At 32.2% G+C, this 12,221-nt stretch overlaps 1 protein-coding gene and 1 long non-coding RNA gene across 3 annotated transcripts; both read left to right on the forward strand.

The window, feature by feature from the left end:
• The first annotated feature begins 969 nt into the window (after positions 1-969).
• LOC109177159 (protein ROOT PRIMORDIUM DEFECTIVE 1) lies at positions 970-4,075 on the forward strand. Of its 2 annotated transcripts, none has more exons than XM_019326464.1 (3): positions 970-1,223; positions 1,491-3,107; positions 3,287-4,075. In XM_019326464.1, exon 2 carries the CDS (start codon positions 1,685-1,687, stop codon positions 3,104-3,106), a length of 1,422 nt encoding a protein of 473 aa, XP_019182009.1. In that variant the 5' UTR covers positions 970-1,223; positions 1,491-1,684; the 3' UTR covers position 3,107; positions 3,287-4,075. The 2 variants fall into 2 exon arrangements, with proteins under 2 accessions (XP_019182009.1, XP_019182008.1); XM_019326463.1 differs by having other exon boundaries at positions 3,322-4,075.
• A 2,073-nt stretch (positions 4,076-6,148) lies between these two features.
• Positions 6,149-10,854, forward strand: LOC109177160. The gene is made up of 5 exons (XR_002053531.1): positions 6,149-6,781; positions 8,853-8,918; positions 9,584-9,723; positions 10,225-10,340; positions 10,550-10,854. It is a non-coding gene; the product is annotated as an uncharacterized LOC109177160 (long non-coding RNA).
• Positions 10,855-12,221: the final 1,367 nt, after the last annotated feature.

The following is a 12,221-nucleotide window of genomic DNA, read 5'->3' on the forward strand; positions in this document are numbered from 1 at the left end:
ACTTTTTGTACTTAATTTAGTCATCGACTTTGATGGTTTTATGTAATTTAGTCCTCTGTTAGCAATTTTGTTTGTTGGCTGTTAAAAGTAGGGTCAACATGGTAATTTCCTCTCCCCCTCTTTTTGGTTAGATTACCCTCATCTCCATAGTTCTCATCGATGGTAAAATCCTCAATTCCATTCCCTGATTTCCTCAAGCCCTAGAAATCCAAAAGTTTACCCAATCCAACCATTGACAAATTGGCAGAGATTATCCATGGGGGATGCGACACGAAAAATTGGAAGCAAACGCACACCAAAATACGGTACGCAGAAAAAAACCATACTTGAACCTTAGAAGTAGTTTCTTCAATGTAAATAGCCAATAGTTTCTTCTTATCATTACTACAATTCTCTAGGATTTTAGCAAAGGCTTGAGCCTTGTTAATGGGGGACGCCACATTCTTCACAATTTCACCAGTGCACAAAAATTCATCAAATTCGAACTCAAATTGTATGTTGGTGTTTGCCTGTTAATGATGTGTCGAGAATGGGAAGTCTCCCCATGCTTCTGTCTGCCCTTGAAATCTATTCCTTTTAAATTAGCTAAGCATGAAAATCTCCCTTGTAGTTAACTAAACATTGGCTAATGGATAGGTGGCTCTCCCGTGTAATTAACTAAACATCTATAGTTAAATTGGCTAAGCATGAGAATGCAGTTGTGGGAAATGGCAGCTGACAGGAAGGTAATCTGACTAACAAGAACAGCGGGAAAATTACCATATTGACCTTGCTTTTAACCGTCAACAAACAAAATTATTAATAAATGACTAAATTGTGTAAAATCATCAAAGTCAATGACTAAATTAAGTACAAAAATCACTTAGGAGTGAATATAGTAAAATCACGATAGTCATGAACTAGATTGATTATTAACTCATTTTACGTCTTATTTACACGAAACAAACAGGCTGTAATAGAATCCAAAACAAAACCTAAATCCCTAAACTCTCTGCTCACTTCTCTGTCTCTATACTTTTCACTCTCAGCAATACAGCAAATTGGCAATCGGCAAGGCGGATGGCTGCAATGGTGGAGCGATTTTGTGGCTTCTCTCCCAGCATCTACCTCCGGTAGCTAGGGGTGACGCCGTCCACATGTATGCAGAAAGATGAGAAGGTATGCAAATGGAGTTCCCGACACTGTTATATATTTTCTACTGCAGAAGGCTAGGTCTTATTGAGGTATGACCCGATGCCTTTTTTTTTTACTGAAATTCTGGGAAATTTTTACAAGTGAATAGTATCCCAATTTGTGAATTAATGATTCATGTTATCATGAAAAAGGATTATTTGTATATTGGAACATGATTGAATTTCTTTGACCAATGTTATCATGAAAAAGGATTATTTAGTAATGGTAATACCAATGCATTTCTTACCTATCTACGTTTTTGTAATGGTGTATTTCAGTTTTTGTGTATTTCATTTATCTTTTATTTGTATCGCCAGGAGAGGTTGGAGAAGAACACTGAAAGCAGAAGAGTTATATTTTTGCCCTTGCCTATGCATTTCTGAAGCTGACTGATCACTGGCAGAGCTTCTATTCTTGTATAAAAATCCTTGACTACGACTCAAAATAAAAACAGGAAAAATAAACTTATAGCCTTTGAACCCCCAAATAGCCAATCTGCCATCACCTCAAAATGCAAGCTGTTATATCTATTTCAACTAAAATTTTGAAAAACCGGTTCGAACCCATCGGAGCCCTCCCCCTGATGCACACCGTTATATACACTTCTGAAAGGCTCATGTCCCAGTCCACCTCTATTCCCAAGAAGCAGCAGCGGGTGCGAGACCATGGCTTTGACAACTACATGGAGGTGGAAAAGAAAATGCGCAAAGTCCTAAAATTCCAGGAGCTCATCCTCACTCAGCCAAGCTCTATGATCTCGGTTTCTCGCTTGGACATGCTCTCACGCAGGCTTGGTTTCAAACAGTTTGAAGCAGGCCATTTCATCCTCAAATTCCCCCATGTTTTTGAGATATTTGAACACCCGGTTCAGAGAATCCTGTATTGCAGGTTTACCCGGAAAGCTCACATGCAAATTGATCAAGAAAATCAAGCCCTTTTAGCTCAAATCCCTGACGCTGTGACCCGGCTAAGGAAGCTCCTGATGCTGTCAAATACAGGTCGACTCCGACTGGAACATGTTCGGATTGCAAGGAAGGAGTTTGGCCTGCCAGATGATTTTGAGTACTCAGTAATTCTCAAGTACCCTCAGTATTTTAGATTGTTTGATGCAGAAGAGACTAGAAACAAGTACATTGAGATTGTAGAGAAAGACCCAAGGTTAGCTGTGTGTGCTATTGAGAATGCAAGGGAGAGAGAGTATAGAGAAAAGGGCGGGGAAGCTGAGAATATCCGGTTTTCGTTTATTGTGAATTTCCCTCCTGGTTTCAAGATTGGGAAGTACTATAGGATTGCGGTTTGGAAATGGCAAAGATTGCCTTATTGGTCTCCATATGAGGATATCTCTGGGTATGATTTGAGGTCACTTGAAGCACAGAAAAGAATGGAGAAGAGGGCTGTTGCCACCATTCATGAGTTGTTGACGTTGACTGTTGAAAAGAAGATAACTTTAGAGAGGATTGCACATTTTAGGTTGACTATGAATTTGCCAAAGAAGCTCAAAGACTTTCTCCTGCAGCACCAGGGGATATTTTACATTTCAACTCGGGGAAATCATGGGAAACTCCATACAGTTTTCCTCAGAGAGGCTTATAAGAAAGGAGAGCTGGTTGAGCCAAACGATTTGTATTTGGCTAGAAGAAAGTTGGCTGAACTTGTATTATTGAGTCCGAGAAAAGCCAAGGTAGATAAAGAATTGGTTAGTTATAGGAGAGATAGAGAAGACGACGATGAAGCAGCTCATGTTAGAAGAAAGTATGTCAAGAATGAAACTGATCATGTAATAACTCAAGGAATTGCTTCGCGTAATGGGGATAGCGAAGAGGATTTGGTTTCTGATTTAGATTGTGATGTTGGATCCGATTGCACAGACGAGGATAGTGATGATGATGAGGGCGTGGATTTCGATGCAGACAATGCACAAAGGAGTAACTGAGGTAAGGTCATTTCATTTTGCTCCATTTACTGTTTGTTTAGGCGTTCAAGTGTGCTTTTCCTTTGCAAAATTTGTATATGCCTCGTATCTTTGTTTATGCCAGATTTATAGGGAGTAATTACTTTGAGAGACAAATGCTCACCTTAACTTTGAGATGTGCCAAAATACCTTAATTTTCAGGGAAAATAGAGTAACTGACACTTCTTCTTACACAGGAAATGGAGTTTAGGTTACATACATTGTATGAAAAAGTTGTGGCATTGCAGGGCAACTCCAGCCAAGTTGGTCGGGCTGTTGGCTTGATAACTACAAGGTTCTAAGTTTGACTCATAGTGGAAACGGTTTATTGGCCTCCCTGGTTTGAGCCAGTTAACTATGAGAAATCTAAGCTGGTTTATCTCCTTATGGTCTTTTGTCGAGGGCGGGGTTTACCAATTGCATACTCCCGGGTAGTGACTGTATGTTTTTTTCGTCATCCAAAAAGAAAGTTATGACACTGCATGTTGTACTACTCGAAGTCTGGAACCAAGTTTCTAAGTTCGTTTCAAAAACGAACGACAGTCAGGCCATGTTTAAGCAACTCAAGTTCCTCTCTCAACTCAGATTCTTCAGAGCCTCGGTCAAGCGATGTTTAAGCGACTCAAGTTCCTCTCTTAACACTATTGGGCTGGTTTTTTTCATGATTAGTATAAGATTACTTGGTGATGATTGTATATAGTAATATAGAGCCTCCTTATCTGATTCAGTTGAAATAATAGCAGATGAATAGAAACATCTACATATCATTCATTGATCCAGTCTGTAGGATCTTGGGTCTAACTTGGTAGTACCAAAAATATAAACATCTTTTTAGACATTAGATTGGAGTTGAAATGGCATTCTCGTTCTTCATTGGATGTATCAAAAAATTGTTTGTATCCTTGAAATATTTTATTACAACCTATGCAGTATTAACAGAAGATTTATTAATTTTTAGTATGATTTTATTTTATTTTTTGTTCTTTGACTATATTGACATTTTTACATTTGATTTTTAACTTTAAAAATGTTTCAGATACTTTTAGGTTGTATTTCGAAACTCGAAAAATGATGAAAGTCATTTTTTGGATTTTTACGTGTTTGGGTATTCAAAAAAAATCAAATCAAATGAAAATATTCATTGTGGTCACCGAAAAAAAATGTCCAATTTGTGAAAATGTTACATTTTCAATATTCGTTATTTTTCTGTTTATGTGTTCTCTATCATCCCTCTTTAAACTAGTTTTCAAATTATTATTACCACACAACCAACACTTATTATTATTATTATTATTATTATTATTATTATTATTATTATTATCATTATCATTATTATTATTATTATTATTATATTATTATTATTATTATTATTATTATAACAAATAATATGTTTATTTTTAGAAAAATAGAACTAAACATAGAAACTACAATTTCTTAACTTTTTATTAAAAAAAAATCCTTCAAAAAAAAAACCAAATAAAAATATATAGTTTTCTAACATTCAACTAAACAATATAAAATTAAAATATTTTTCATAAAAATGAGTCATATTTTGAGAATCATTTTTCAAAAAATATTTTCTAGATTTTCAAACGGCCCTTAGTTAAAAATAATTCAAATACTCCCCTATTGTATTTAAAATTATTATGTATTAAAATTAAAATATATTTTAAAATTGAGAACTAAAAATGAAAATATCAATAACCTCTTTTTGAGAATACATATAACAATATATACATTAATAGAATAGTGCACAGCCCAACATTGACTGTTGTCTTTTATATTCCCACTAGTAGGTGCGCCCGCGCGATGCGCGGCTATATATATACTATGACATATATACATTATAATATAATTAGATAAAAAAATATATAGTTTGAAAACCTAATAAATTTGAAATAATAAACTTTGTAATTTTATGATCACTCATGTATTGATTAAAGTTATCTACCACATCCAATGTTGGAGTCAAAATAACACTGTTCTTAAGATATGACAGATCACTTATACCGCGTCGAAACAAAGGAAATGTGTTATCAACAATTACAGCAATACGATCATCGTCACACTTGAGCAATAATTGATCTGGAATTGTAATATCTGCTTCACTATCAGTTGAATTACCAACTACTCCATCACCTATATTAGCTATCCATTTTGCAAACTCTTTAATCTCTTTAGCCTCAATCTATGATTGTACACTTCTTAGGCGTAGATTCTTAGTTAGCCTAAATACTTTACAGGATCTCCAAATATATGAGGAATTGATGCTTGCCCCAACAATATCTTGTCTTGTGATTACCTTAATTAATTGTTTGAACCTATTTAGCTTTATTAAATATATATACTATTAATATACATAAAATAATGCGTATTCAGTGAAATACACTGTTACTATACGGTATTAATATACATAATATAATATATATGTTTAATAATGGAATATGGGCCATGAATAACAAATACACTATTAATATACACGTAATACATTAATTTTAAAGAATGAAGTAGATTTATGTCAAATACATGATTGAAAGAATAAAAGTACATTATGGTATATATCTTATCAAACAATGTATATTTAGTAATTTTAAACATGTAGATTTTACAAATTATGCTGTGGAAACGTCTTCACCATGCTTGGTGAACACGGTCCCAAATGACATCGTTTTTACCGGAAAAAAAAATTTAGTTAATGTGCTGTTAATGACGTTCCACAAAATTTCAGAGTATGACATAATGATTGTGTAGATTTAGTGTATTTAAAATGTACACGATATTCAGAATCCACACAACTAATTGCACCATTATACAACAAAATTTTACACTTAAATAATCAGGCTAATTAATATAATTAAACAATCAGACCTATCTATATTATAAAACAATACAATATATACTTAAAAATCCAAGCCCAAGCCGGTGGCCCAATCTTATGACCCAATCCAAATTTCTGACCCGACCCAACGCCCTGGAGTATTTAATCGATTTTGGCTTCATCTCTGATCTAGAGCGGACGCTTCGCCTTCTTTATCCTCTCTCTCCTCTCTCTCGAACATTCTCCCGTTCTCTGTCTCTTGGTCCGAATGTCTCCAATCCAACCTATAATCTCAGCTCTACGACCAATAATCGTTCTCTACATCAGTCTTTCACTTGTACTATAAAATCGCGAGGTTGATTTCAAACCCAAATTTCAGAAAACCTATGAGATAAGTTATCTGGTCTATCTATTTTATACTGACTTTTTCGACTAATTATTTCGATTTTCTTGCCTATTTTGTTGCTCATGTTAGTTTAAGATTAGATTAGTGTTTTCCTATGTACATCAAATAGGGTGATTTGGTTCAAAAGCTGTTTATTTAAACTCTAGACCTTTATGCTATATTTTGGTGATTTGGTTCAATGTTCTGTGGATCATGTATGTTTAATTATAGTTCTTTATTAGAAACTGGGAATATAAATTCCTGTTTATTGAGCATGAATTCTGTAGTTCATGTATCCTATCCTAAGTTGTACACTGATACTAACTAATTTAACAACTACTAATTCTTGCAGCTTAATGCAATTTCAAAAATAATTGATTCAGAAGATGAAGGCTAAACATCAGAAGGTAGTTAAAGAAATGTAAAGACTGTTAATGTAACATGCATACATCAAGTAAGAGTTCTAATTGTACCTTTGTTGTCAATACACTGCTTCTTGATGCTTTGATTTGCCTTATATCGTTGATGTTGTTAGCTAATTTTTTATGGTCAGCATGTATTTGAGATGTATGAAGCCTGATAGTTGCATTATGTAGTTTTCTGATTTTATATTCATTAATTACATTTGTCAAAAAGCTTTTCACTAAACCATTAACATGATGACAATTCATTTTTTCCTTGAAATTGCTATCAATGTGTGCTACTTAATTTCTTCATTAAACAATTGTGTTCCCAATTTTGCCTTATTTTAGATTATTTAAAGATTACTCACTTGTTTGTTTTCAGATTTTGACAAATGATGAATCCCAATTCTGATGCCAAATATTTTTCAGTTTTTTATCATTTCAGTTTGTACGTGTACACAGTTGATAGTTAGATGGGCCAAGTCTTCTGTAGTTGTAGTATATTGTGTAAATTTTGTAATTTTTTCTTTTGTTGAAGAGTAATGTAGCTATCAGACAATTTTTGTTAATGGTTTTGTAAACTTAATTTAAAGTTGAAGTTTGGTATCATTCAATAACTTTTTTGACTTGAAAACATTCTTGAAAGTATGTAAATTATAAATTTAGTGATTTTTAAATTTAGATTGTATTTTTTCCAACATCAGTTCTTCCATTTGGAACTGATAGTTGCTAACAAACCATTTTCTTAATTTACTGCTGATTAACCACTGTAACCTAGCATTAGTCCAGATTAGTCTGTTACCCTTTTTTGTAACTTACATTTTTTAAGGTGGACATATGTTTATTTACTTAGAAAACATTCTTTTAAGTATTTTATTTTCAATTTAGTGATTTTTAACATAAGATTATATTTTTTCCAATCAAAGTGGTAGTCATTTTGAACTGATAGTGGCTATAACCAAACCATAAGCTCTATAAGTTATGTAATGGTCTGATAGTCAAACTTAAAATGTAATGGTCTGATAGTAAAATCAATACCATTTATTTATTCTTTCAATTTTTAACCAACAGTTTTCTTTAAAGGTCTTTTATAAGGTAGACAGATGTTTTTTGATTTGGAAACATTCTTCTAAGTATTTTCTTTTCAATTTAGGCATTTTGCATTGGGATTATATTTTGATTTAACAAATTCACAATTTTTAGTTAGTTTTTTTTTTTTTTTTTTTTAAAGTCCAGACATGTTTATTCCTGCAAACACAGTTTTTAATTTGTTTTGCACAATTTGTTTTTAATTTGTTATTTTAAAGTCCAGACTTAACAAATTGCAATGTTAATTGTTATATAAATAGATACATATTATAATTTTGTGGTTTGCTTTATGTGATTTGTAATTTTGTGCAGTTATTTTATGTAGACTGTACATCAGCACTGGTTTGTTAGCAGCTGATTGTTTTCAATGCAAGTTCTTGACCAGTTTCCATTACACTTGTTCTGTAATGGTCTGATAGTAAAATCAATACCATTTATTTATTCTTCCAGTTTTTAACTTTATTTTTTAACCAACAGTTTTTTTAAAGGTATTTTATAAGGTAGATGTTTTTTGATTTGAAAACATTCTAAGTATTCTCTTTTCAATTTAGGCATTTTACATTGGGATTATATTTTGATTTAACAAATTCACACTTTCTAGTTTGTTTTTTTTTTAAAGTCCAGACATGTTTATTCCTGCAAACACAGTTTTTAATTTGTTTTGCACAATTTGTTTTTAATTTGTTATTTTAAAGTCCAGACTTAACAAATTGCAATGTTAATCGTTATATAAATAGATACATATTATATTTTTGTGATTTGCCTTGACCTGTTTCCATTACACGTGTTCCTTTTTTTTTCTTGGAATCTTTAAAAATATTTATTTTAGAAACAGGCAACTCGCAAGACTCAAAATATTTTCTTCTAATTTTTTTTTTTGAATATTTCTTTCTTCTATTTAATACAAAATATCTCATGTGTTTTTGTTGAAGTTAATAGATGGCAGAAAACGTGCACGTTTTCAAAGGTAGTGATAATAGTCAATGAAATAGGCATGGATGTCACTTTACAATGTTCTTTCATTTCATGCAGGCTATTATCTATAAAATAATAGGATATGTGGTTCAAAATGAGAGCTTGATATCCAGAGCTTCCCGAGTAAGTGTAAACTTATTCCCTACTTGTATTTAGAAATTTACAATTTGCATGTGTTTTATATACTTAAATCTCATCTTATAAGTTAGCTTTACACAGTAAAGTTGTGTACACTTTAGGAAATAATAAAGTTGTTAGAGAAAAGCTATTGTCTACATAATATTGGTGGCATGTTTTATGACTAATACACAATATTGGTGGCCTGCTTTATGACTATATTCTTCAATAAAGTCCTGATTTTGCCTCAATCACCTCAAGATCATGGAATGTTCTCCTTACATCATTTTACCTACAAAACAATGTATTAATTACATATTGATATTAGAATTGGTAATAAAAATGAAGCTTTAATACCATTTTGGATTTCAAATGTATTCATCTTCACTGCCTTGTTGGAGTACATCCTACAACATTTCGAAGTGACAGAAACCAATAGTCTAATACAAAAAATAAATAAAGAAATAGAAAAGAAATCAAACATGAATATAGGATTAATTGAAAAAATTAAATTATGTAGCTAATTAGTTTTGTTCACATGTTTGAATTGATGTCAATAGTCTACTGTATGTCCATAGTTAAGCAATGTGATACAACTAATTTGAGTTATATATATTTTACAATTTATATGTAGGTATTGTTTTAATTCTTAGTCTACTGTATGTCTATAGTTAAGCCATGTGATACAGTACCAAAAGGAATCCTTACTCTAGATCCATAGTTGGTGCAACCTTGGAGGTCATTCAGAAGAAGAGAGCTGAAAAAACAGAAGCCAGGGATGCTGTTAGGGAGGGCGGGAGGCTGCACTCAGGTACCTTCAGTAGTTGCTTCTTTCTAGCTAAAAATTTGTCTGATCATTCCCAGAAGAGTAAATAGATTAGTAGTACAAAAAAACATATTAGATTAGTTTAATAACAAAAAATAAACAGTATTTAATTAGTATACTATTAGTATAATAAAACAGATTAGTATTAAGAATAAATAAATAAAAAGATTATAAACCAAAAAAACTGAAAACAGATACAATTCAAGAAACAGATTTCTTTCTACATTGTGAAGATTACATTGTGAAAGGCATAATGAAAATACCCCATCTAGAGTACCAATTTTTTTCTACATTGTGCAATTCAATATCATGGAAAACTAAAGTGTTTCTATACTGCATAAATATTTAAAATGAAGGAAGTTCATATAGTAAAACTTTTACAATTATTTCAATTCTTCATGAGATAGAGCTGCTTTAAAATGATATAAAAGAAAACAATGATAATCACCTCTTGTTTGCTGATCTTTCTTTTGTGCTTCAATGTAGATGTAGAGGAAAAGCTGAGAAATTTGAAAAAAAAAAAAAAATTACTTTCAAGATAAACATGATAAAGAGAGATAGAGAAGGATTAAATAAGTGGTAACAACCATTTTTGAAGTAAGGTATGCTCAGAACTATACCTTTAATTTTTCTGAATATACATTGCAATCCTCAACTGCAATGCTTTTCAAGTTCAAGCTGAATGACTTCCCCAACACCCATGAATACCAGCATGGTCTGCAATCAACTTCCGAATCTCTACCTCATCTATGTACTGAGATGGCATGGTATCTTCGCTGCTGTTTTTTGTCTTTTCTTTGTGTATTTGCAGGTGGTTCGAAGTGGATAGATGGTGAATTTGGGACTGCAGATTGCCATGGGAGCTTTATATAGAGGCTGAACAGTGACTTTTCGAATTTGAACTGTCTTAGAAATATGAAAGGCTGATCAAAACGTTTCATAGTCCAAGATTACATTCATTATGCTTATGTTCTCGATGTATTTATTATTCTGAATATTGGGTGATGTTCCAAGATAAATTACCTAGAGTACTGATATGCAATGTGAACATCAATAAATGCGCACTGATTCATTTAGGCTATTAAAACGGCACCGTTTGCATTGGGCGGGAAACAATGATTGGCAAAACTTCTTGCTTTATTATAGAGTTAGATAGATTACAAGGATCCATAATGCACTTCCACTTTGCTTAAGATTCCACTTCAAGTAGTTGACTCATGTTTCTTGTATATTCCAATTTAATTAATCTTCGTTTTGATCCTTCGATTATGTCGTAATTATCAAATTGGTCATTGACTATTAATTTTGACCAATTAAATCATTAACTATTGATTTCATAACCGATTTGATCCTCCGTCAACCTGACCTAGGACCAATTTGGTAATTACAAAGGACCAAATCGATTACAAAATCAATAGTTGCGAATTTAGTTGGTCAAAGATAGTCGACGATCACTTTGATAATACGACATAGTCGAGAGACCAAAACGGTCATTAATTCTATTCCACTTGAATAATTTCTCACCCCTAAAATTACCATTCTTACTCTCAATTTTGTTATTAAAATTATTTATTTTCATGGATTACTAATGATTTGGTGACCCATGTGACTAATAAAAAGTAGTAATTGTAAGGGCCTTTAGCATGTTCATTCCATTTAGGATCTTATTCCCAAACTATTTAAACTTTGCTTAAAAAAAGAAGAGGTAATGAAAATAACTAACCTCATTATTATAAATAAGAAATTAATTAGATATAAGGATTTTGACTGCTTAGATGTCCCTACATAGAATCGAGCTTAGAAACTTAAATGTAACTAATAAAAAATGTAAATTTATTTGTCTTTGAGGTAGTCATTTTCTACTACGCACCAGTATCTCGAAAAGAATGTCAAGACACTCAAATCAATGTCTTAATTTCACAACAAAAAATCAGCTAAAAAATTAAAGTTCAATCTCAACTTAAATACCACTTTACAATATCTTGTAGGGATGATATAATATCGTATTAGTTTATAAATAGGCAAACATAACATAAATACACTAAAATGAACTATATATATATATATATATATATATATATATATATATATATATATATATATATATATATATATATAGAGAGAGAGAGAGAGAGCTTATATGAGGCCTTGTCACCCCATGCGGTCGTACAACGTTATCTCTATTGTCAAAACTTCTCAATCTAACGGTAGTGGCTAATTACTGAAGATTTGAAGATTTAAGCACGTTTTGGTAAGAGGGGGGGGGGGGGGGGGAGGGGTGTTATGGTAATTATAGTGGCCATTTATAGCGGTCGCTTGACAAAATACACCAACAGTGTTAACAAAAGGTACCAATAGTGTCAGAAAAAAGCACAACAATAAAATGCACAAATACACCAAAAAAACACACAACACACCCAAAAAAATACACCATATAACTCTTCCACCCCTAATGGTGTTTTCTGAACACTGTGTGGTGCTTT

This window comes from Ipomoea nil, unplaced genomic scaffold, assembly GCF_001879475.1.
Source record: "Ipomoea nil cultivar Tokyo-kokei standard unplaced genomic scaffold, Asagao_1.1 scaffold0800, whole genome shotgun sequence".
Classification (NCBI taxonomy): domain Eukaryota; kingdom Viridiplantae; phylum Streptophyta; class Magnoliopsida; order Solanales; family Convolvulaceae; genus Ipomoea; species Ipomoea nil.

Coding starts and splice junctions, on each gene's coding strand:
- LOC109177159 (XM_019326464.1), top strand. CDS start 1,685: ATGCAAGCTGTTATATCTATTTCAACTAAAATTTTGAAAAACCGGTTC.